Raw genomic sequence first — 23,179 nt, forward strand, 5'->3', positions numbered from 1 at the left:
CCTGCCTGATGGGCTGCTGGCTGCGGACCAGGGGCCACCCCTGCCATGCCGCCGGCCCACCCGCCCACCGGCCCACCCGGCCCACCCCGCCGGCCGGGGGGTGGCCGCTCGGAGGTGGCTGCTCCGCGCCGCGCTCGCGCCGCGCTGCGCCCCGCTGCCGGGCGTGCGCCGCTCGGGCGGCTGCCGCGGTGCGCCGGGCGGTGGGCGGGGTTAGGCCCGGGCGGCGCTGCCATTGGTCGCGGCCGGGCCGCGCCGCCCCACCATTGGCTGCCGCGTTGCGCCCAGCGCCGCGCGGCCCGGGGCCTAAGTGCGGGGCTCGCTGTGTCGGCGGCACGGCGCGGCTCGGCGCGGCTCGGCAGGGCAGCGCGGCCCCGGGCCTGGCCTCCGTATTTGTGTCTGTTTTGAAAAGTTGGGGATTGCAGCTGGGGGATCAATCGGGCCGTCTTTAATGCGGTTTGAGGAGCGGTAAGCTCGGTAAGCTGCGCGTAACGTTATCTGCCGCCCCCGCCGCTGTGCCCGCTGTGCCCGCGCCTGCTCGTAGGTAAGTTGATTGTGCTTCTCCGAGGCGGCGCCGCAGGGCGGGCGGCGCGCTGGCGGCGTCGCGGCCCTAGCGCCACGCCCCACCGCGGCGCCGGCGTCGACGGCGGCCTCGGGACGTCGCCGTCAACGCGGCCCGCGTGCAGTGCACTCGGGCCGTGCGGCGCCGCGGAGGCCGCCGTCAGTGAAAGTGTGGCCGCGGACATGGCGCGACGTACGCGGTGGCGGACTCGGTGACGGTGCGCGGCGCTGGTGTGAGGTTAGGGGCCGTCCGACAGAGCGACCCAGTGCGACCGCAGCGCGCGGGGCAGGCGGGGCTGCGAGTGCTGCATGGGGCGGTCCGCCCAGCCTGGCCCAGCCGCGCATCGAGTGTTGGGGTTAGGCGCCAGCCCCGTCCAAGAAGAGTCGGTCACGTCAAGTTTCTCAAGTTGTGAAATGAGTGTCGCTGAAAACTCTCTGAAATGACAATCATCCTTCCGAAAACGTGGTGACCTAGCGGAAGGCGCCTCCACCAGCCTCGTCGAGAACGTGCTGCGGTTGGCGTCCGTCGATCAAGGTATTCCTGCGGCCGCGGGCGAATGAATGGAACCTTTTTTCGCGGAATAGAGTGCTGTACTCGGGCGCAACGGGTTGTCAAACTTGTCAAGCCGAACACATGTCATCCACGAGTGCCGAGTGCCTGTCCTCGCTGACAAGGCGCTATCTGGCGTGTACGTGCGCGACATGCAGATAAGACAAATTGGTCGTACTTCCTGATTAGCGTGGACGATTCTCTCTTTCCTGTCTGCTTTCTCGCGACGGCCGCGGTGACGACGGACTCCGTGTCGGTAACGCACAGCCCTGCGCCGTTTGAACCGCCATTTGAATGGGACCCGTATGCGCATTCCGCGAGCTATGCCGGCCGGGAAAAACGCGTGGCTCTGGAATGGTACCCAGTGCAGTGGCGCGGCACAGCGCGGCTTAGCGATATCTGCGCTATCGGGTGCCGCGGGGCAGGAGTAAGCGGCCGAGGCGAGGCCAGTGCGTGAATACCCGCGCAGAATGCCCACCGCCACCTCCAAGCGGCAAGCAGCGGCGCGGCCGGGGCGACGCGCGAGGTGGCGATGGCGCTAGGCCCGACTGGCTTCGGGTTTTGATGATCTGGCTGGGAGGTCCGGCCCGAGACGGTATTAGGGATGACAGCTCTGACGGCTGGGCCTCGCGCCGCGCCGTGCATAGCAGGGGCTGACACAGGGCTGACCACCAACTCGAGGTTCGAGAAGCACGCGCACGGATAGTTCTCCCGAAACGCCAGCCGCGGTCGTGACACGTGAGTTACGTGTTTGATCACGCCATTCGTGTGACTAAACAGGGACTTTGCTGGCGTCACGGGCCCTTGAAGGGTCTCGGGAACGCTTGAAGATAAGGGCGGGCAGTTGATTTTTACACACTCGAGTGATTTTCCAGCTGGAAAAAAGGGGATTTTTTTTAACAGAAGCAGCTGCGCTTGCGACTAACGCGGTCCTAGATCAGTCTGCCTTTAGGCTACAGTTATGTGGCACTTGCTGGCTGGACTGCACTGCAGATAAGCGGCCAAGCGTTCGCCGAAGCCGCTGACGCACACCTTGACCGCGCAGCCTTTTCTCTTTTTTTTTGCCGTCGAAATGAGCGTTTTGTTCTCATTTGCAGGCCCTGAACTCGTCTCCGATGTAAGCCGATGTCAGCGCAGGGGCGTCCAGAGTGAGTTTCCCCATTTACTGCACTGCTTGCCGTCGGCGTAGCACAGTGGCGTAGCCAGGCGGAAGGAACGCCTCGCACTCCAGTGGCCCTCCATGCCGTCGCGGCTTAGGGCCTCCACTGGAGCCAGACTGGAGCGTCTCGCGGGGAATGACTTAGTCGCGGCGCCAAATCGCACGCCTTTGCTTTGTTTTGTCGTGTGCCGGGGGTGGGGTGAGGTGGGGTGAGGTGGGGGGGGGTGAGGTGGGGTGGGGGGCGGGGTGGGGTGGGGTGGGGTGATTCGCACTGGTCGCGCTGCCTAAGCCGTGGCGGGCGTCTCTTGCTTGCAGAGTAATGATAGCTTATCGATTCCTTGCAGTCCAAAGGAAGGGAAGGGAAGCTCGTACATAGAGAAAGACGCATTCACACTCTCTCACTCCCGAACACACACGGACTCGCACTCACCTGGACAGTCGGACTGCGACTCCAGAGCGCGTCGCGAACTTGCCTCCCCGAAATGCCCCGGGTTTCTTCCAAATATTTTGGTGGATGGTGGAGGGAGCGTGTGTGTGACGGACAAAAGGCGTCCCGTCTCGCGTTACATTCACTCTCCCAGTCACTCGTTCACCCGCCCCGTCACTCCGCGTCACTCCCCCTCAGAGGTGTGGTCCCACTAATCCCCGGCCGAGACGGCCGCCTGAGACTGGCTGGCCTGGCTGGGCTGGCTGGGGAGGCGCAAGCATCTCATTTCACGTGTCGAAAAAAACAAAACAACATACGACTATCGGTTTGGCCCTGCCTCCCCTATACACTGCGTGATGACACTGTCACAAGGCGTGCGGCACGGAGCACGGCGGGCGGGGCTTGACGGCGACGTCCAGCGAACCCTTCCAGCCCGGATTGGACGTCCGCCAGATGGTGGACTAGGTCCGACTAGACGCCACGTCGCGTGGGCCGCGCGATGGCCAATGACGGTGGCGCTTCGAGGGGGTGGGTAAGCCGCCTATTTATGCACCCCATATTTCACGTCACCAAATGTGTTCCCATCCGACACGTCGTTTGTTTTATTTATTCGCCATTTTGCCGCTCTCGTTTGTTTCCGTAACGTGGCTTGATTTGTTGGCGCGTGCCGCAGTGGCGCCCAGGAGGTGCGCCACACGGTCCGGCCGGCAGAATCGGTCCAAACGGGGAGGGGAGAGGCCGCTTTGGGCGTTCAACTCAAAGTTCCAATCCAAATGGTTGGTCAGTCAAATCTGTTTTGGCTTCGTTGAATTGTTATTTTTTGTAAATGCAGCCGGTGTGTCCCATTCGAAAAAGACAACAAAGTCGATGTCTGGTGCAGTCTTTTCGTCGCCTTCCCCCCCCCCCCTTTCCCCTCTGGCGCCCCTGATTGTCGTCGCGACACCCGAGTCCGTTATCAAGTCGGCGCTGCGGCCAAATGAAGCAGCCCCTGGAAACGCCTTCTCCCATTTCAGGGATTACGCGCGCCCGGCAACCGTACCCCGAGCCGTGCCCCGTCCCGTCGCACGCATTGTCTGCGTTTTATGATATTCCGTGGGGTTTGTTTTCGGCCCCCGCTCCGCCGCTACGCCGTGGCGATCCCCGCCCCGGGGGGCTGCTGCGCCACTGTGCGTGCGAGGGAGCGCGACGCGTTCGGACGCGCCCAGGTAAGTAAGTGGTCGGATCGGCCATTTGACACCTCGGCTCCTCGGCCGCGTGTGTCGCCTTGTCACAGCCGGGATGGCGACGCAGCGCGACGCAGCGCGACGCAGTGACGCAAACGGGGGGTGTGTGTTTGGAGCAGCACTGCGTCGCCACGCTTGCTACCTCCTGCTGCTCCGAGGTGCCGCCGCCGCGAAGGACGCCAGAAACTCGAGTCACCGCCGTGATACCGCGAGCAGGGAGCGGCGGGCTTCATGATGCCATTGCACAACCTACCGCGCAAATCGCACACACACACACACAAAAAAAACGGAAATATTTTTTAAAACATTCAGGGCGTTGTCAGCAACAGTTTGAAGAAATACAGATATTGCAGTTATTCTGGTCGGTAGGCTGCCGCTAACCTCGCGTCTAGCTCCACTCCGAGGGACTCATCTGCGCGCTGTAACGTGTACGCCCTTGCCTGTGTTTACCTCCCCCTCCCCCTTTCCCCTTCGCCACCCTCTCACCGCGCGGTGAATCCCTGCAAGTGTCCTGCATCGATTTACCAGCCGCCCCCTCCCCTCCCTTCCCTCGCCACCCCTCCCCTCCTCTCCCCCCTTCCCTTCTGCCTAATCATGACTGCGCCCCAAAGATTCCTGACTGGCAAATATACACAAAGCTTCCGCGCGTCGCGCCCGATCGGTTTCGCAGCGTTTTCCTCGCGCTGCCGCCCAATGTGGCAAAGACTGTGCTTTCTCTCTCTCTCTCTCTCTCTCTCTCTCTCTCTCTCTCTCTCTCTCTCTCTCTCTCTCTCTCTCTCACTCCGGCTTGCGATTTGCGATCGGTTTATCGGCAGCCAGTAAACGGCCGAACGCTCCGCTGCCGCCTCCAGATTACCGTTGTTGTATTCATTACTGCTTCCTGCAGCGGACTGACTCGGAGAGGCGCTTGCCGTCGCTATCCGTCTCCCTCGCACTCGCGGGGCGTCGCGTTAGGGGTGCGAAACACTCTCTGTGACAGTGCGGGGCAGCGCAGGGCGCCGTGGGAGGAGCGCCACCTGAAGGCACGGCACGGCGCGGCACGGCAACGGCACGGCAAGGACGTGACGCCCTCGCGAGGTAACTTGCCGCCCCCTTGCCGAGGCCGCGGAGGACGTGTCCGCCAAGCACGCGCTCTCTCTTGCTTTCCAAATCGATCACCTTGCCGTGGCTTTGGCGCAGCGGCGCGGAGTGATGGTACTAAGCACGTATTGGATTTGGCGGGACCCAGTTTGAAAAAGTGGTGACATCTTCGGGCTATCCCGGGGGCGACGTCTGGCGATGCTGCCGAACGCCCTTTGCAGACGGCGGCGCCGGCCTTGACCGCGTGCTCCGCGCGCTCCGCGGTTTCGACGCGCCGCTTCCCTTCCGCGTTTCGCGCAATGAGCAATGAGCGCGGCAATTGAGCTTGTTAGCGCTCAAAGGAGAGAGAGAGGCCCAAGTCCGTCGCGCGCGTTTTACAATTGGATTACCAAAGTGCTGCTGTGCTGCTGATTTTGGTCCGGCCGCTGCCGCGTCGGCGGAACAGGCAGCACACCGCGACCCTTTGATGTGAGACGCCGGCCGACTCAAAGGAGGCCCCGTTCCTGGACCCCGGCTGACACGGGCCCACTTTTGTGCCGCCATTTCAATATCTAATTTTTTTTTCGCTGAGTTTTATTTTTTGGACCCTTTGGGTGGTTGTTGTTTGCCGCGGCCCGGCCGATGGACGGCTGGACCTTCAAGTGGCAATTGAAGCGGGGCAGCATTTGGCGGCAAGGTGCCTGGCGGGGGTCCGCGGCCCTCGGCTGACCACCAACCTCCGCCGCCAACAACGGCCGCGCCGCGCAAACCGCGCTCCCCGGTGCGCCGCGCTGCTCGACGCCAACCACCCCGTGGAGGCGGTCAGGCCGTGGAGGCCGTGGAGGCCGCCAGGCGGACCTACTCGAGGGCTTGCCGACCAAGCAACCCATCTGTCGAACGTCGGGGCTGGAGCCGGCTGGAGCGGGCCCGAGTCGTCGCGGCGCCCCGACGTTTGTAATACTTTGTTCAAACGACGACCCCCTCCCCGGCGTCCTTTCACTCCACCAGTTTCATTTGGCCGCCGCCCGCAGCGCTAGTGGCGGCCTGGTGCGCTCATTTGGCCGCGTGTTTGCCGCGCGGCTTGCGAGCCGCGAACGTCAACTTCCAGAAGGCTGCGTCCGGCCCCCGGCCCGGCCGCGCGTCGAGAGTATCGAACTCATATCCGACGAGTATTTGACGGCCCGCTGCGCACGCTGCGCGGGGCTTGTTGGCTCACCGCTGGAGTGGCTCCGAGTTGACACTGTGGCTGCCGAGCACTGCCGAGATGGCGGTGCGGGGGGTGGGGCCGAATAAGCCTGTGTCACTGAACGGTGCGATTGAAACGGGACGCGTTTCAGCCAGTGCACTTGTTGCGAAGCACGGCGGAGAGACCCGCTCGCAAACAGATGCAGTGCAGGTGCCACGTGATGCCCTGAGCGTGCGTGCCGCACTTGAGGGGCGCTGGGCCGTGCGCGGGGGCGTGCTCTCTTCCGCGGCCGCTCTCCCTCGGGTGCGAGAGAGAGAGAGGGCGACCCTCCCCGCGCGGCCGCGAGTGCGAGAGAGAGAGAGAGAGAGAGCGGCCAAGCGCCGGCACTCGAGCCGTTCCGCCACGCTGCCTCCGAATACAACCCCCAACCCGACCGCACTCGGCGGACTCGGCGCACTCACCCGGGCCTGTTCTCTTTTCATTAACCTCCCTTGTGCGCCGGCGGTCACTTTGGGTCAATCGCGCCGACAAGCAGCACGCGCAAGGGGTGGGGCGGAGGCCGGGCGCCACACGGCGCCACCAAGAGGCCTTCTCACTATTCTTCACGTTTCTCGCCACCTTGGAAATACACGGTTCGGCGAAGCCCTGGGCCAAGACCAGTTTGGACGGCACAGCGGCTCCGGTCTCGCGGCTTCCATCTCTCCCCTCAGATTGGCGCGAATCAAATGCAGTGCGGTGTCAATGGATTCCTCGTTCGAAGAGCGATCCATCGGTTTCATCGTGTGTTTGATCCGAGTCCTTTCGTGAAAAGCCCCGCAGCAGCCCAACAAAGTGTCTGTCCGCCTGCCCAAACTGGTCCGCTGTCCGACGGCCCCTCCCTCCGTTCGCGGCTTCGCGGTCGCACTCCACTTGCTTTGCGTACCGCGGCGACGTGGCGCCGGCGGCCGAACCGAAAGTCAGAAAGTCGGTCGGTGCGATTCTCGGTACGCTGGATAATCCGGCCAGCCCGGCACGGCACGGCCCGGCCCGGCCCAGCCCCGAGCCCGTCACTAAACCGGTGTGGCTTGCATACGCTTAGAGCTTTCCACGACCCCGGTATCGCACATCGCGGTTACATAAAAAGTGTCACCGTAGGTCAGGTTCGGCCGTGGTCAGTAGGCCGGTGGTCGTCGGAGATTCGCCGATAGAGCCAATTTTGTGAACAAAACTAAATATTTTGCTGGAGAAATGTGAGTCAGCGTAAAACCCCCACCACAAAGTTTTTTTTTTTTCAAAAGATTTCTGTATGTTTGGTTTTGTTTACATTATGAATCATCCGTAAACATAATTACGAGATACATATTCAAGGAAACGGGGAACCGACCCGTCAAAAACACTCGGATCGAAATCCCTTGCAAAAGTCAACTGTTTTCAGAAGGTGTCGGGGCCTATATTTGCTCAGCCAATGATGAGGTCGGTTTCGTTCTAGTTGCAAATTCGATTAGGTAAACAGGGCCCTTTTAGGCGCCACGCGACCCCTCGGCGCCTGTTGACGTTGCGGCACGGTGCGCCTCGCTCCGCCACGCGGCCATCAACACCGCCACCCTTCGCTATTTGCCCTCCTTGTTTGTCCGCAGCGCCGTCAAATGGGCCGTGGCTTCCAAGCGTCAAACTGGGCCGTGTCCTCCAAGCGTCAAATGGGCCAGGGCTTCCAAGCGTCAAACTGGGCCGTGTCCTCCAAGCGTCAAATGGGCCGTGGCTTCCAAGCGTCAAACTGGGCCGTGTCCCCCAAGCGTCAAATGGGCCGATTTGGCTTCCGCGTGGGCTGTACTCCTTATCTGATAAGGCCCGCAGGTGTGCCAACGCTCCGGATGTTGCGCACAACACTAATCTGGAGCTCAGCGTCTTCATTGACTCCAGGGACTCCAGCTGCCCGCAGTGTGCTTCGCAGTGTGCTCCAGGGATCGCCATTGACGGCAAATAGGATTCATTGCTTAATCGAAAGGCTTCCCGTGTGCGTCGCTGCTTCGCCCAGTGGAGCGTGGTGGGCTTCTTCCTGCAGCATGCACGCCGTGTCGCATGCCCGGAGGCATTCGCAGAGCCAAGGGAAGCTGGTTTGCATCCAAGGGGCCGGGGTCCGGGCGGGAAAGGGGGGGGGGCGCTTCGAGACTGCCGGACCGCTGGCCTCACGGGGCATTGACAGGGCTCAATACGGAAGGGCCGGTAAAAAGTAAAAAGTACACACCAGCGATTTCCCTTTCAAACTAAGCGGAACACGAAAATGAATGCCTGCCGCGACTGTTGAGGGAGTCCGGGCACTTGGGTCCTCCTGGGACGCCGCTTTCCTCGACGACTAGCCGAAACCGCCAGTTCGACCTCCGCGACTTCGGCGGCCTTGTCTCCGATCTTTGGTGCGATTCGCGGCCAGGCCTCGGAATGTTGTTTTCCAACAAAGAAGACCCCCGAGCGTGTGCCCCGCATGCACATGCGGACCCCAATAAGGCCCTCGAGGTGGTGGCGGCGGCCGTCGCGGAGGTGTTGCACCTCGCCGTCGAGGCCTCGACGCAATGGGCGGAACGAGGGCCCTTCGCGTCGAGGGGGAAATGTGTACCACTTGCGGAGTGCGGCACCGCGTCACCGGGACTTGACTTCTGCATCAGTGCGTCGGGGCGGTCGGGGCGGCCGGTACGGGGCAGCTCGGGCAGAAGGCCGAGCCTCTTGGACTGTTCCCATTTTCTTGGTGATCCTTCCAAGCGTGAGGCCTGCCAGTGTGTGCGTATGTGTGCGTGTGTGTGTGCAGCTGCACTAGAAGAGCACCGCATTGAATGATACACTGTAGCCCTGACCAGCGTGTTTTACGTGTTGCAGCGCTCCCGGTTGCGGAATGTGGCCAAATTCACTGTCCGGCGGGTAAGTCTTGCGACCAAGTGTACCTTATTTGGACTGTTTTAAGACGTATAGTTTTCCCCACGGTTGGCCTGGAACGGCCTGGTTTTTCCAAGCGATGCAGCTCCGAATTTCGCTTTTCTTTTCGTTTTGTTATCGGGCGGCTTACGTGCACCGGGGGGCTGCGGGGATGCGCGGCCGCTCGTCATGCCGTCGGGTCGGACGCCTTCTTTTGTCAAACCTGTTTTTCAAATGTGACCGTGTGCCTCAGGCCCCCGAAGAAGTGCACTCGGAAAAAAAAAACGAGCAGGAGAAAGACTCCATTAATCCCCACACAGTTTAGCAGCAAGTTCTGTTCGCGAAATATTACTCGTCTTTTTTTCTCATACTGGATCTGCCAAGAAGCAGCACACATACACTCACGCAGGGACGCACGCACGCAGCGCGCGGCACACGGAAAGGGCCGCAGGAAATAACTCGCGCGGCGAAAAAGTAATAATTTGTACGACACCTCCGAATTCCGCGCGCGTGGCTGACATAATCGGGTGGGAATAATTGCAGTGATTAATGTGGGGGCATATTTCGAGATTTCCGTTTGAGGAGGCGCGGCGGGGCGAGGCGGGTGGGCGGGGGGCTCATCCCCGGGGCGTACCGCGGTAGCCACCTTCTGTCAGTGTCCAGCTGTTTTACGACCGACTGGCGTGTCGCTTTACCAAAAGAATTTCCTCCTCGGCGTGTTTATTTTTAGGGATCGCCGGCGCGCATCAGTTCGATTAGTTGTGAGGACATTAACCCGCATTCGGTTTGTCGGCGGTCGGAATGCCGTGTGTGTGCGCGTGTTTTTTTTTCGGAGAGGGAATGAACATGCAGCGGGCTGATGAGCACATTCAACGTGCTATGCAAGTGAAACTGGAGACACTTTGGCTTTGCACTAATTTGCATCCAAAGATTTTGGTTTCATCTTGTTGAGGGCCACCCTGAGTCAGATAGGGACTTTCGAGTTCGAGGACGCAAAGGCGCCAGCCCTCTCGACGCGCTAGACTCGGTGGCGCCCGAGGCCCTAGACCTGGCGGCGGCAGCGCGGCAGGCACGCAGCCCCCCATTTTCTTTGGCCGAACCGAAATTCGGGCGAGCGGTCTGTGCAGCCAGTGGAGCACGCTGCTGCGCTGCTAGACCGCATGGCTCCTCCAAAGGCCCACAATCCCTCTGGGAACAGCGAAGGCCGTGCCGTACCGGCCTCAGAGGCCGCCGAGGCCAGCAGGCAGAGGCCCCGCAGGCAAAGGTTACTCTCAGGTGAGTGCGCCCCTTGTGGTGCAGGCACCGCGACGCTCCGCTGCACCGTGGCTGCACCATGGCTGCACCACTGCACCCCGCCCACGCCAAGACCCCCCATGCCTCGGTGCGGCCCATGGAACCCCCGCTGCCGCTGTCGCCGCCGGCGTTCCAGAATGCCACACTGCCGCCTCCGACCTTTCCAAACTTTTTTGGGGGTACGGACAACTTGAGATACCCTGTTAGGAAATCCAGGGGAACGGCGTGGAGGTTTGAATGGGGCCGTGAATGGGGCCCGGGTGCGTGCCGGACAAGCTCGTTAGCGCCTGTCAAGACGGCCAATCAAAACGTTGTCGCTCCATCTCCGCAGCCCTGCGGCAGCCCTGGCCTGCGGTCGCTGCGGACGCGCGCCCTCTTCAGGAAGCACGCAGTGTGCCTCTCGGCGGGGAGCGACGCCCTCGGCCCGTTTCAATTTCAGGGTGTCAGCGCGATGGGCCGCTCGGACAGGAATGGGACGGGTGGTTGGTTGGACACACAAGAAAAGAAGGGGAAACCAAGGGGAAACCCTCTTAACCTGAAATTTACAATTTTACCTAAGGCAAATGTGGTTGAATTCTCATTGCTTTCGGTCTGAGAAACATTTTCAAACTACAGAAAAAAAACATAAAAAAGTATTTGGCGTATTTGCGTTCCGAGGAAAGAAAAAAACTCCTTCCTTGACGGACAGGTCCTTTGGGGGCGCGGGGCGCGGCGATGTGGTCAATGCGGTCCCACTGAGGTCCCGGCCTCATCTGATTAATCGCTGCTTTGATATCCCAGAAGGATGCCACCCTTGTGCCGGCCGTCATGTGGAAACCTCATCCCGGTCCAAAACACCAGCCTCCCTCCCCTCCCTCCTCCCTTCCCTCCCTCCCCAGAGGCCGGCCCAGACAGGGAGGCACCTAATGAAATATCAATTATCATATTGGTTACCCCGCATTGTAATCTTACACAAAAGGGAGCCGAGGGTTGTGCTGACTGCACGCCCCGCCACGCCCCGCCACGCCCCGCCACGCCACAACAGGCTGTCCCCTGCCACGCCCCCTCGCTCAATTCGGATACGTTTCCTGCTCCTTTGCAAAATAAGTTTTCTGGGCGGGGAACTTGTAGGGATTGCGCTTTTGGGGAACGATTACTTCAGCACCGGATGAGAAATGGATGCAAGACCGGCCCCATTCTGAATCACAGCAAAAGTGAGAGCATTTGAGCTCCAATGAATTAGCATAGCCTAGAATGGAAATGAGGAAGGCACGTACAAATTTACGAACCATTTCGAAAAACTTACAAAATTCTCTCTTCAGTCCGAAGATGTTTCACCTCGTCATCGTTGCACTCATCATTCTCCTCCGCACCCTTGTGTATGATACACGACTCCGGGTAGTAAGTAAGATGCCCCGGGGGACGTCTAAACGACAATGACACACCCGTATGTTTGTTCCTCGACAAATTTATTCAATTTACCACCGACAGATTCAATGCGATGATGGAGGATCGATGCGTCCAGCGACACCCACGCCAGCGCGGCCCCGCCCTCGGTCGCGTCACGGTGACAGTGTTTGGAACAACACGGCGCGACACGGCCGGGCATTCCCTGGGGACCCCCCCCCCCTTGCCCCGCCCCATCACAATGAAACCTATTACGGCGGGCAATCAGGGGGAAAAGTGGCGGGAGAGGAGAGGAGGCTCTGGCTGGACGGCGGGCACCCCGCGCGGGATTCTATTACTCTTGCATATTTCATATCTGTCTTTTCTTCTTCTTCTTCTTCCTTCTTCTTCTTCTTCTTCTTCTTCTTCTTCTTCTTCATGGTCCACATGTGGCGTGTCCTCGCGCGGCCGCGCTAATCCCAGGGGCTACAATGGCGCGCGGGGTGGGGCGGCGCGGGGCGGACCGAAGTCGGTTACATAAGGGGGTGGCGGGCCTGCCACGGCCTGCCCATACTCCCCGGCATGTCTGTGCGATATAAAACGCCCCGGCCCGGCGAATGTAGCCGAACTGTCATCGTGTTGGGCAACTCCTTTTGTGGCGACGGTCGTCGCCGTCGTCGTCTTCGTCACCCTCCCCGTCGGCCCCGTCGTGCAGTGTGCTATCCTTTTCAGTTTATTCGCGCGGGGGTGGCGTATGGGAACACCATTTTTTTTAGCGTGCAAAAATGCGCTCTTTTTATTCATGGCACAGCTGCGCCAAAGAAAGTGTCGAGTACGAAATTAAATGTGATTAAATTTAATGCTGTAGGAATATACTATTCTAGTCGCCGCCGCTCAGACGCCGCTCTGTTTGTTGTTGCAAATAAGTGAAATAATTGAAAAGCAGTGTTTCCCCGGGCTGCATTATAGCGCGAAATTCGTCCATTTCCGCCTTCCAGGCCTTCCAACACGCCGGCCGCACAATGCATGACGTGTCCGGGGGAGCCCCGGCCGCCTTTGTGGGGCCGATTTTGTTGCATGTGTATTAGTATTGACATTGGCACGCATTGTGGCGGCAGACTTGCAGCAGAATGCGGCCGAAAGGTGTCGACAGCCTCACTTCCGGCCACCGTGGGAGAGGGAGGGGAGAGAGAGGCGGCATCTCATTTGGGGACGCGGTGCGTTTCAGACGCGCGATTGACGTGCTTGTTTGGCGACTGACACGCCACTGACACGTCACTGACACGCTACCGACGTCACGTGCATCACTGTAGCACCAAACACGGCTACGGCAGCGTCGAGGCTGACAGGCGCAGGTTCAAGCTGGACCACTAAGGAAGAGCTTCTCTCTCTTTCAGGTGCGGCCCCGAGGGCGAGCTGCTGGGCTTTGGCGGGTCCTGCGGCTCCGGGCCGCCGCCCATGGCCGCGTACCTCAAGTCGCCGCCCTACGGCGTCAACGGCATCGGGCTGTCCATGGGCGCCATGGACTCGCTGCACCCGCCCATGGGCTTCCCCTCAGGTCAGTCCATTCAGCGCCAAAAAGGACAACAAAAACAACGAACGTTTGTCCAACGTGTTGTTGTTGTTGCTGCAGGCCCGCTGATGGGGTCCGCCAACTCGCGCAAGCAGCGGCGCGAGCGGACGACGTTCACGCGCGCCCAGCTCGACGTCCTGGAGGCCCTGTTCGGCAAGACGAGGTACCCGGACATCTTCATGCGCGAGGAGGTGGCCCTCAAGATCAACCTGCCCGAGTCCAGAGTGCAGGTGAGTACGGGGCGCACAGGGTTGACACTCTCTCGCACCCCTACTGGACGCACCATGAGTGCGACAAAGATAGCGCGTTGCTCTCCTCGATCCTCGGCGAGTTTTACGACACGCGTGGTGCGACCGGCCCGGCCCGGCCTCCGGATTGGAGCGTGTTATGGTTGAGGGAGTCCCGCCCAGCCCTGCGCAGCCCTGCGGCCCCTGCGGCCCCTGCTAATCTTGCGATTACGATTATGCTAATCGGGTAGCGCCTCCTCGCCGCCGATCGCCGGACCTGCGCGTCAAGACTCACGCCCGTGACCGTGGCGCGGCATGGTGGTGCTGCATCATTGTGTGCATGGCCGTGGTGATGATGATGCATGATGATGGTGCATGGTGATGGTGGGGCGGCTGTTACATTACCGATGACAGCAAGCCGCGGCGCACAAGGGTGTGGAAAGTAAACAGCGGAGGAGAAATTTGTCTTTGTGTGTGCGAGCGACGCGAGCGACGCGAGCGAGAAGGGGGCGGGAGGGGTGTCGCAGCGTCGCAGCGTCGCCGCGACGCGCGAGGGAGAGGCGAGGCGACGACTGTCGAGTCTCCACGACGTCGCGGAGCAGACGCTCACTTTCTTGCGTGCTCTTCATATTTCGACTGCAATTTGCCGACTGCCGACTGCCGCACCCCCTCCACCTTGGCTCTGCCGCGAATCCGTCGCGCGACGCGTCATGCGACTCCAGTTTCACTTGTCGCGGAACTGACGCTGGGGCTTTAAACCCCTGGAAAATGCGCAGCGCGGCGGGGAGGGGGGGGGGAAGGGGGAGGGGGTAGCGCGGATCTGTGAACGGTAGCGCGACTGTGTTTATTTTAGAAGTGCAAACAAGGGGTGCGTCCCGCCTTCCTCTTTGCGGCGTGCTCGCACCCCGCCGCGCCGCGCCCCACCCCGCCCCACCCCGCCCCGCCCAAGAGTTCAGCTGGCAGGAAGTGACACTTTAGCACAGCGACCAATAGGCCAATTAGGGGAGTTTGATTGACGATCTGCACGGCCTGCTGCGGCGCGGCGTGCGTGGCGTTCCTAGTGGCGTGGCGAGGCAGAGGGCGCGCGAGATAAACCAGGGAGGGCGTACCGGTCGCAGCGGGCGTACCGAGTGGGCCCAAGGGAAGGTGTTCCAATCGCGGTGCGCCCCGACTCAGCAAGAGTTCGCGCGCTCTTCGGGAGGTCTTCCGGACGTCCGGGTACGCCAAGGGGCGTTCCTTCGCAGTACGCCCCGGGGGAGTGTTCAGCCGCGCCGCGGTACGCCCGCCGCGCCCGCCCCGCCCCGGGGTGCGGTGCGTGTGCGCGCATACAGAGCGGCCATTGGCGTTGTCTTTGTCCGTCCCATTCTTCTCGCCTCCCTCCGCCTTGGCGCGCTTTTTACGCGCGCCGCCTGGGCAGTGCAGGGCGCGCAGGGCGGCCGGGGCCGGGGCACCCTCGTCCCCACACTGTGACAAATTCCGCCGCCATCGCCGTAGTGTCGTCGTCTCGCCGTGCGCGCACCGTGCAAAAAATACGCCGGCCAGCTCAATGAAACCGAGCCAGATTATCCGTCGAGTTTATTCTACAAGTCCAGCACACAAATGGAACGATATTTTAGATGAATAGTTGCAAATTTTAACAAACAGACAACGTATTAGTCAGAGTTTTCCCACGTCTCGCGGTTCATAAAATGCCCCCATGACGCGCTAGGCCCGCGGCATTGTCTCGGTGCGTCCCGCGTCGCGTGATCGGAGCGACGCCTCACGCCCTTGCAGGGCTTCAAATCCCCGGTCTGTCTGTCTGTCTGTCTGTCTGTCTGCCTGTCTGTCCGTCCGTCTGTTCGCTCATCCCTTTGACTGTTGTCCCTAATGAGCCCCTTTGCTACATCTCCAGGATTTTCCTGCTGCTGTACCTTGGCGATACCGCCGTACGGGACTTGTTCTCCCTCCCCTCCCCCTTCCGTCCCTATCGACCAAAGCTACACTCGAGACCAGCACTCTCGGACGCGAGCGGGGCAGAGCGGTGCAGAGCGGGGCGCCTTGGTCGTCAGAGGTTTGCTCTACCCAGCTGGGGCCGCCACCGCCGCAGCGCCCCGCCAATAGCAGGGCAGGGCCGCCTCGGTGGAGGGCGCCTCGGTGGAGGGCGCCTCGGTGGAGGGCGCCCGGCAGGCAGGCCGCCCCTCCGGCACCGCCGCGCTGCGGCCGGGTACACGGGCCGGGCGCTCCAGGCACTCCAGGTAGAGCCCTACATTACCCCCGAAGGGGATGTAGGACTCTAACTCCAGGCACTGCCAAGCCCTTCACTCCAGCAACCGCGCCAGCCGCGAACAAAGGCGAAAGAGGAAACTTGGCGGCAAGTAATAATGAAAACAAAAGGGCCGCCAACCTCGGCGACGTGGCGAAACGCGGCGGGCGTGCAGGCGGCCGGGCCGGGCCAGGCCAGGCAGGGATGCCAACAGGCTGGCTGCCTGGCTGCCTGGCAGCCTCCGACCCCCGGCAGGCAGGCAACCACAGCGGCCTCTCTCTCTCCCTCTCTGTTTCGGCCGGGGAAAGGGAGGATCAATAGGCTGGCTTGTGATGGACGACTACCGCCCCTTCTTCGTCTCTCTCTTTCTCTCTTTCGCTTGTCTTCGTTACTCTTTCTTCCTGTCTTTTGCCTCCCAGTTCACCAGGCCGTCCTACTTTCCCGCCTGATCTTCGGCCGTTCGGCCGAATTTTCCCTTTGAGTGTACCGCCGTGCCGCCCTGAACTGCACACTGTCCTCGGCTCTGCCCTTTAGAGTGTAGGAGTGCCGCGCAGTGCCGCGCAGTCTGTGCAGTGCAGGCCCGGCCCGCCGTGGCGCGGCGCTTCTAGAGTTGCAGTCACACGATATGGCCGGCTTGGTCCGGCTTCGCTCGCGCCCGTTCTAAAAAGGGGAGGGGACGGCGGGGTCACCAACCCTCAAGGTGAGGGCCGAGGGGAGAAATAATGCACGCATTTTGCCGCAACGTTTTAGGTTTTCGTTGCGCCGAAGCCAATTTCGCATTGCAGAGCCTGTTCTGCATTAGATTGCCGCTGATGCCATTGGAGCGGAGTACTTACCAAACCGCGGTTGGACGCTCGAACGCGCAGGCTGGCCCGCTGGCTTCAATATCAGCCACCGTCCGCGGCTGGGGCAGGGGGTGGGGGGATGAAGGGCGAGGCGCCGGCGATACCCCGCGCCGCCAGAGCCAGTGGGACACACCCCGTGCTCGCGGCACGGAGTATCGACGACGCGACGCGGCGGCACTGCAAACCCGGTGCAAGTTTCCTCGTCACTAATTTGGCGCTCTTTTCAGACTGCCAAAATTTAGCGTGCCTATCCCTGGTTCCCTGGACTTCTCGTCAAAATTTACAGTTGTTACACTTGAAGACATTACGCTTGAAATGAAGCATATACTAGAAATTACCCCGTGCATTTAGACGGGGGGAAAAATTGGGGGACGAGCCTGTTATGCTTGATTTCAAGCGTAAACTGATTACTCTTGCAAACAGTGGGTAATACTACGCTTTAGTTTTACCACTGTTTGTGTTCCATAAAGAGCGCCAAAGTTTGGCGTTCCATTCCACAGCGCACCACAGACAACAAAGCTAGAAGTTGGCACTCCAAAAGAAATAGCTTGAATGAAGTTTATAGAATAGATAATGTTTAAACAATAGCCTCCAGTGCCAAGAATCCCTCTTTTGAATCACTGCAATCATACTGCAAAATACATCCAAGACCTGCATCTGTATTTTCAGATTACACGTTAACATCGGAATCTCTTTGGTTTTGCCAGCAACCTCAGACACTGGCAGGATGGTACTCACATCAACATGAAGAAGCTGGACATCACGGAATCACTCTCTCTTGAAAAGGGGCTGACACAGCAAACAGTTTCAGTCTATTCTCAAATCAGGAAGACATGAGCCAGCTTCTTAGCCCCACTAAGTAGCAAATCCGGTACCTCCAAAACCTTCCTTAATTTACAACATTTAACCAACCACGAGATAGTCCGAGCGTACTCAAGCCTTCCAAAAGTAGTATAACACGATAGAAAGTGACAGAAATAAGCTATCGTTGACCACGGCGAGACCAAATGCACTCAAAAGTGACATTTTCGACGTTACGATGATCCAAGAGCGGCCATGTTTTGATGTTGTTTTGTTTATGTTGACCACTATGCACCGCGTGCAAATAACAGCTGAATGTGAATCTGAATCTGATGACCCTGGCTATTCGCACGATTCACACTCAACAAGTCGCATTGCGGGGCACGTCGGCAAGCACAGTGTTCAACGCGTTCTTTGTTTTTGTCACAGGTGTGGTTCAAGAACCGGCGCGCCAAGTGCCGGCAGCAGCAGAAGCAGCAGCAGCACAGCAGCTCGGACGCCAAGCGCTCGTCGTCGACGTCCTCGTCGGCGCTCAGCGGCGCCGCCAAGAAGAGCACCGCGCCGTCCTCCGCAAGCCTCCCCGGCGGCGCCACGGCGGGGACCGTCTCGGGAGCGGTGCCGGGGGCCGTGCCATGCAAGCCCGCCCTGAACGGCACCTCGGTGACCCCGGCGAGCCAGCGCGACGCCAGCTACCTCAAGCCCCTCCTCAGCCAGAGGTGAGTGCGGCAGCACGCCGCCCGGCGGGTAGGCCACGCGCCTGGCTGTGATGCGGGCGTGCCGAATGGGTTGCCTGCCACGCAGGCGCTCTGCGCAGCAGCTGGAGCGCGTGGGTTCAAACCCCGTCGTCGGCGTGACGGTTTGTGTCTGACGGTCCTTCGTTGTGTTGCAGCAGCCCCAACTCGCCGTACGGCGGCTCGTCCATCTGGAGCCCGGCGGCCATCGACAGCTGCCTGGAGGGGCGCAACTACCCCGCCGCCGCCCCCGGCCTGGCCCCCGGGCCCCCGGTGCCGCCCCCGCCCGTCTCGGCCGCCCCCGGGGCCGTGGGTAGTGCGGGGGGCGGCGGGGGCTCCGGCGCCAGCGGCGGCCAGCCCTCCTGGGGGCAGGGGTACTACTACTCGAACGTGGACTACCTCGGCCCGGGGGCGGCCCAGCTCAACGTAGTCCAGGTCAGCAAAACCACCACCCTATGCCTTTGGAGACGCCAAACTTTGACAACTTACCACGTTTTTCTGGTTTCCAGGACAACAACCTGGACTCGGTGTGGCCGAAGCGGGAGGACCCGACGTGGTTCTACAACAGCAGCAGCTGGGACCGGAAGTGAAGATTCACCTAGTCCTAAGTTAAGAGTGTTACGGCGGGGGACGAATGCAGTTCTGACTTTTGTGCGAGGCGTGTGGTGAAAGTACGTGGTTGGTTTGAGCTCCATGTCGAGATAGTGCACAAAATTGTTGATGGAGAGAACGGAAAGGGTAGACGCGTTTGTTCGTCGCGCATGGTCAGTCAGTGTGCGCATCTAAGGGCCTAAGGCATGCGAAGGTGTACCGCCGTGTTTTCCGAGACTTTCTCGCCTCTCATTAAGAAATTAATTGAAGAGAAAATTATCGTAGAATCGGATTTTGAACTCCGAACCAACTCGAGAACTTTCGTTACATATCTGTTGGTTCGGCGTTTTAGATTGTACTTGACGAAAATTTGCATAAATGTACATAAATATCACATAAATTATTTTCAGACATTTCAACTCAAGTATGTGATTTTTCTTGTTAAGAAGCAATTTTATCAAAGGAACCTGCAACACAATTGGATGTTATTTCTTCAGATAAGTTTGCTTCTATTTATTTATAACTTAATTTGTTGATCTTGTCTTATTTATTGAAATCAGTGTTGCAAGTTGAGATGTTTTTTCACAGTGTTGCATGTCCGGACGGACAAAGTATTGCCGTTATGGGCCTGATGTATTTGTTGTAGGCAATTGATTGTATTAAATGTACTGTTTTCTTTCTGTTGGGCTCATTTTCACCCGAACCCCCTTTCAAAGTGTCTGAGGAGGGCAGTGTACATAGATTCTGCCGGGACCGCCTCTCGTAGAGTCTTATACTCCCCCATAGAAACGTCATCACGCGTTTCTCATACTCACTGTCGCTACTCCGCGCGGCGGCACCCTCCGGCACGGGGTATTTACGGCGGCGTGGCGGCGCAGATACTCCGAGCGCCTCTCGCGACGCTGTCCGTCCGTCCAGCCGGAGCGGCAAGGGGAGCAATAAGTGGATGAGCAGGCTGATCCGACCGATCCGACTGATCGGATGAACACAACGGTCGAAGAGGATTACCAATGGCCCTAACGATAAAAGAAATCATTACTTTTGCGAATCACAGAAAGCTGGATGGCTTGGTACTGAGATGAGAAGTTGCTAGTCTCTCCATGCCGAAGAAAGTTACATACTCCACGCCTGCAGCCGATTAGAGAGACTCGCGCGCGAAGGGTAGAGGCGTTTCCTATTCGTCCCTGATAGTCCTTCCATATTCGGGGCGGACAGCGGAGAGAGAGAGAGGGGGGGGGGAGACCTGCCTCCTGCCCCTCGCCGTTTGCTCCGCCACAACAGGGCCCCATTGTTTGGCATGCATCCCAGATAGGCCGAGGGGGTGGGGAGACACTTGCAGGGGACGCAAGATTTCAAGTGCAGAAGGGGCAGGGGGTGCTCCTGGGGGACGCTGCGGCGGTGCGAACAAGGGCACACCGAGGGACCCGGAGGGACCCCGCCGACACCCCCCCTCCCGTCCGGGTGCCGGCCGTGCTCGCCCCGAGCAGGACGGCCCCGGACGGCCTCGCGAGGAACGCGACCCAAGCTCAGCGGCCGATTATTCGCGGGCCGGCCTATTCACACCGGTATTCACATCGCCATTCATATCGCTATTCATATTGCTAGTGATTAATAATTGCGGGGCTAAACACGCGGCCAAGGCCCGGACCGGGATCGCGCGGAATGCCTCCGTGAGTGGATGGCGGGGCGGGGCGGGGCGGGGCGGGGCGGCTGGGGGAGGCGGCGGAAACTCCGGCGGCAGTGCGCCGTGGTCCGCCGCTTGGCGGCGCTCCGGGGGTTCCAGGTCCAGGTTCCAGCGGCCAGGCCGACCGGGGCCGAGGCTCTCTCTGGCCGAAGCCCTGGCGATGACCCTGGCGAGAACCAATGAAATGGCTTCCCTGGCTTATCGATGAATACATTGGTTTCCTCGTGCGTTCGATTTCAATCCCAGTGTTTGGTGACTGCAGCGCTGAAAACACGTTGAGTCTGGCCGCTGCTTGTTGTCGGGCGCGGCCGACACTCCAACAGCGTGTTTCGCGAGGATGTTTTGGGCGTTGGCCGCGTTGGCCGCGCTGGCCGCGCATGCCGCCCTGCAGGGGTGGCAGCTGGCACCTCATGTTTATGCAAACTAGCACACTGCCGGCTGGCTTGGCTGGCTTGGCTGGCTGCGACGGAACATTTACCAGTGCCGTGCTTCCCCTTGGCCTTCTTCCCGCTCCTGGAGACGGCGCGCCGCGGCGGCCCTGCCTGCTGGTGACAGGGCGGCCGAGCCGCCGAGTCGTCCGGGAGGAACAAGGCGTCGTGAAGCACGAACTCGACGCGGACGAGCGCGCCTTGGTTTGCTCTCCGACCCAAATGTCACGTCCCCTTTCGCCTCGCGCACCTCGCCCCAGGAAAGGCGGTCATCTTCGCAACCGTTTGCAACCCTTGGAGACGGAGCGAATCACTGCGCCGCGAAAGCCCCGTCCAGATTAGTTCAGACGGCGGAAGCGGGCACTTCGTCTTCGCGCACAGCGCCCTGGCAGCGGCCGAGCGGCAAACTCACTTTTTCATTTGCAATAGTTGGTGGCCGCACCTGGGCGACGCTAAGCAGTCCGCCAGGGAGCCCCGTCCTCCCCAACTTGCGTCCAGGGATAACGCCCCCCAATACTTATTAATGGACTGGTTGGCCTGCGGGGCGGCCACGGCCGTTCGGCCCGGACTCCTAGACATCGGCGTCTAAGCCGTGTTGTGGCCGCCCTGCTGCTCGCCGGCTTTTCGTTCCGGAAGCTTAGCAAGCGATTATCCCAGCGTGACTCCCAGACGCCGGCCGCCCTCAGTCGCCTCGTCTCTCTCGCACTCACGGGCCGTCCCGGCAAGGGTGCGAGAGAGACAGCGCGACTCTTCACGGCGCTCCCCGCAGTGGGAGCGTGGCGGCTGTTCCAGCTGGGAGTCAGCGCGGACCCGTTTTTCGGTGGCGTCTCACAGTGGGCCGGACGACCGGTGGGGGCGGCCAAAACTCTAGACGCGTTTTGAGCTCCAGAGTCGCTAAACAGGCCTAGAACCGAACTTGTGACTCCACCAATGGATTGCTCTCCGAACGAGGAATCGATTGGTGGGGTCACACGTTCGGTTCGAGTCCCATTTAGCGACTCTGGAGCTCAAAACGCGCCATGAGTTTTGGCCACCTCCACCGGCCTTCTGGCCCACTGTGCGCCCTCGCGCCAACATCGACTGGACGGGCCGACGTCCTGACGAGGCCACCCTCGACGTTCAGTCATAACCGATGGAAAACTAACTTTTTCCTATTTTCGGTTTCGACGGTCGACTTGCATTTGCTGGCATTGCTGTGCTCCGCGCTGTCGAGAGTTGGGCCGGGAAACACACGGAGTGATACGGAGGCCGCAGGGCTGCCAATGGATGGTGGCCCGCAACTTTTTCGTCCGCGTTTGTATGAGTGCAAGGGAGAGGGGGTGTGTGAGTGTGCGAGTGTGTGTGAGTACGCGTGTATATGTATGCGCGGGATGATGGTAATTAGCATTGGCCATTAATCCCTAGCTGGCCATGTTGGCCTGATGTATGGCGTGGTGCCTCACATGCCTCTGACAGGGACGTGCCTGCCCCGGTGTCAGTGTGTGTGTGGATGTGTGGGTGAGACCCTCAAATCATGTTGCAAGTTATGTGCCGGACGTTGAAGGAATATCCAATAGAATAAGCAAGCCCCATTTTTTTTTTAAACAAAACGTCAAAAAAAATCTAATGAAAACGACGCAGAACATTTTTTTACAAAAGATAAAAAAAGAGATTCCGGAAAAAGAAATCAAATTCAATTTGTAAGAAACTGTCAGTACCACGAGATTTTTCTTCCCCCTCCCTGGTTCGCGGCCGGCCCGTTCCGCCCAACCAGCCACAGGATGCGGGGCGTCCTAATAGGTATGAAGTGCGGTCCAGATAAGCAGAAGACGAATCAGTCCGAGGGAGACGGGCAGGCAGGGCGGTGCGCATGAGATTTGCATTGAGCCAAGTGGACACGGGCCGCCCCGCCCCGCCCCGCCCGGCGAGGGTGTTCCTAATGGGCCGGACCGGTCGGGTGTGTGGTCGTTTGGTGGTCAGATGGACCGCCGCTGGGGGAGGGGAAGGGTTGGGGTTGGGGGGCGCGATCGCCGTGAGGCCCGCTCGAGCCCGCTCACCCCCGCAGCCCAGCCGATAACCTCCCATTCTGTCGGCACGATTGGGCCCTGGAATGAGGCCCGGGCGGACGGACGGACAGACAGACTGCCGGTCAGACGGACAGGCCGACAGCGGGGCTGATGGCGTGTGTGCTCATTGCGCCGCTGGCCTACAGGTGCGCGGCGTGACGTATCTTGGCGTGCGGGGAGGTCGTTTGCTTCGTTGCCACCCCTTGGAAATGATCCCGTTTAGATGCATGCGGCGAGTCCCTCCCTTCCTGCAACCTTCAGGGACCCCCCCAACCCATTCCACCCACGCGCCGGCGCCCTCCCATTTTC

At 60.2% G+C, this 23,179-nt stretch overlaps 1 protein-coding gene across 3 annotated transcripts; it reads left to right on the top strand.

Annotated features, from left to right (window-relative positions):
* Positions 1–376: 376 nt before the first annotated feature.
* LOC117641376 (homeobox protein OTX2-like) lies at positions 377–19,393 on the top strand. 3 transcript variants are annotated; one of them, XM_034378638.1, is made up of 8 exons: positions 377–541; positions 2,206–2,256; positions 9,010–9,051; positions 13,101–13,261; positions 13,337–13,506; positions 17,821–18,107; positions 18,281–18,557; positions 18,632–19,393. In XM_034378638.1, the coding sequence occupies exons 2-8, from the start codon at positions 2,234–2,236 to the stop codon at positions 18,710–18,712; spliced, it is 1,041 nt and encodes a 346-aa protein (XP_034234529.1). In that variant the 5' UTR covers positions 377–541; positions 2,206–2,233; the 3' UTR covers positions 18,713–19,393. The 3 variants fall into 3 exon arrangements, with proteins under 3 accessions (XP_034234529.1, XP_034234528.1, XP_034234530.1); XM_034378637.1 differs by lacking the exon at positions 377–541 and adding an exon at positions 796–1,093; XM_034378639.1 differs by lacking the exon at positions 377–541 and adding an exon at positions 1,631–1,846.
* The last annotated feature ends 3,786 nt before the right edge of the window (positions 19,394–23,179 follow it).

This window comes from Thrips palmi, unplaced genomic scaffold, assembly GCF_012932325.1.
Source record: "Thrips palmi isolate BJ-2018 unplaced genomic scaffold, TpBJ-2018v1 HiC_scaffold_15, whole genome shotgun sequence".
NCBI lineage: Eukaryota > Metazoa > Arthropoda > Insecta > Thysanoptera > Thripidae > Thrips > Thrips palmi.

Bases quoted from the DNA above. Each gene is read 5' to 3' on its own strand.
- LOC117641376 (XM_034378638.1), top strand. From the start codon at position 2,234: ATGTCAGCGCAGGGGCGTCCAGA. The intron at 2,257-9,009 runs GTGAGTTTCCCC...TACGTGTTGCAG, and splicing joins TCAGCGCAGGGGCGTCCAGA to CGCTCCCGGTTGCGGAATGT. The intron at 18,558-18,631 runs GTCAGCAAAACC...TCTGGTTTCCAG, and splicing joins CCCAGCTCAACGTAGTCCAG to GACAACAACCTGGACTCGGT.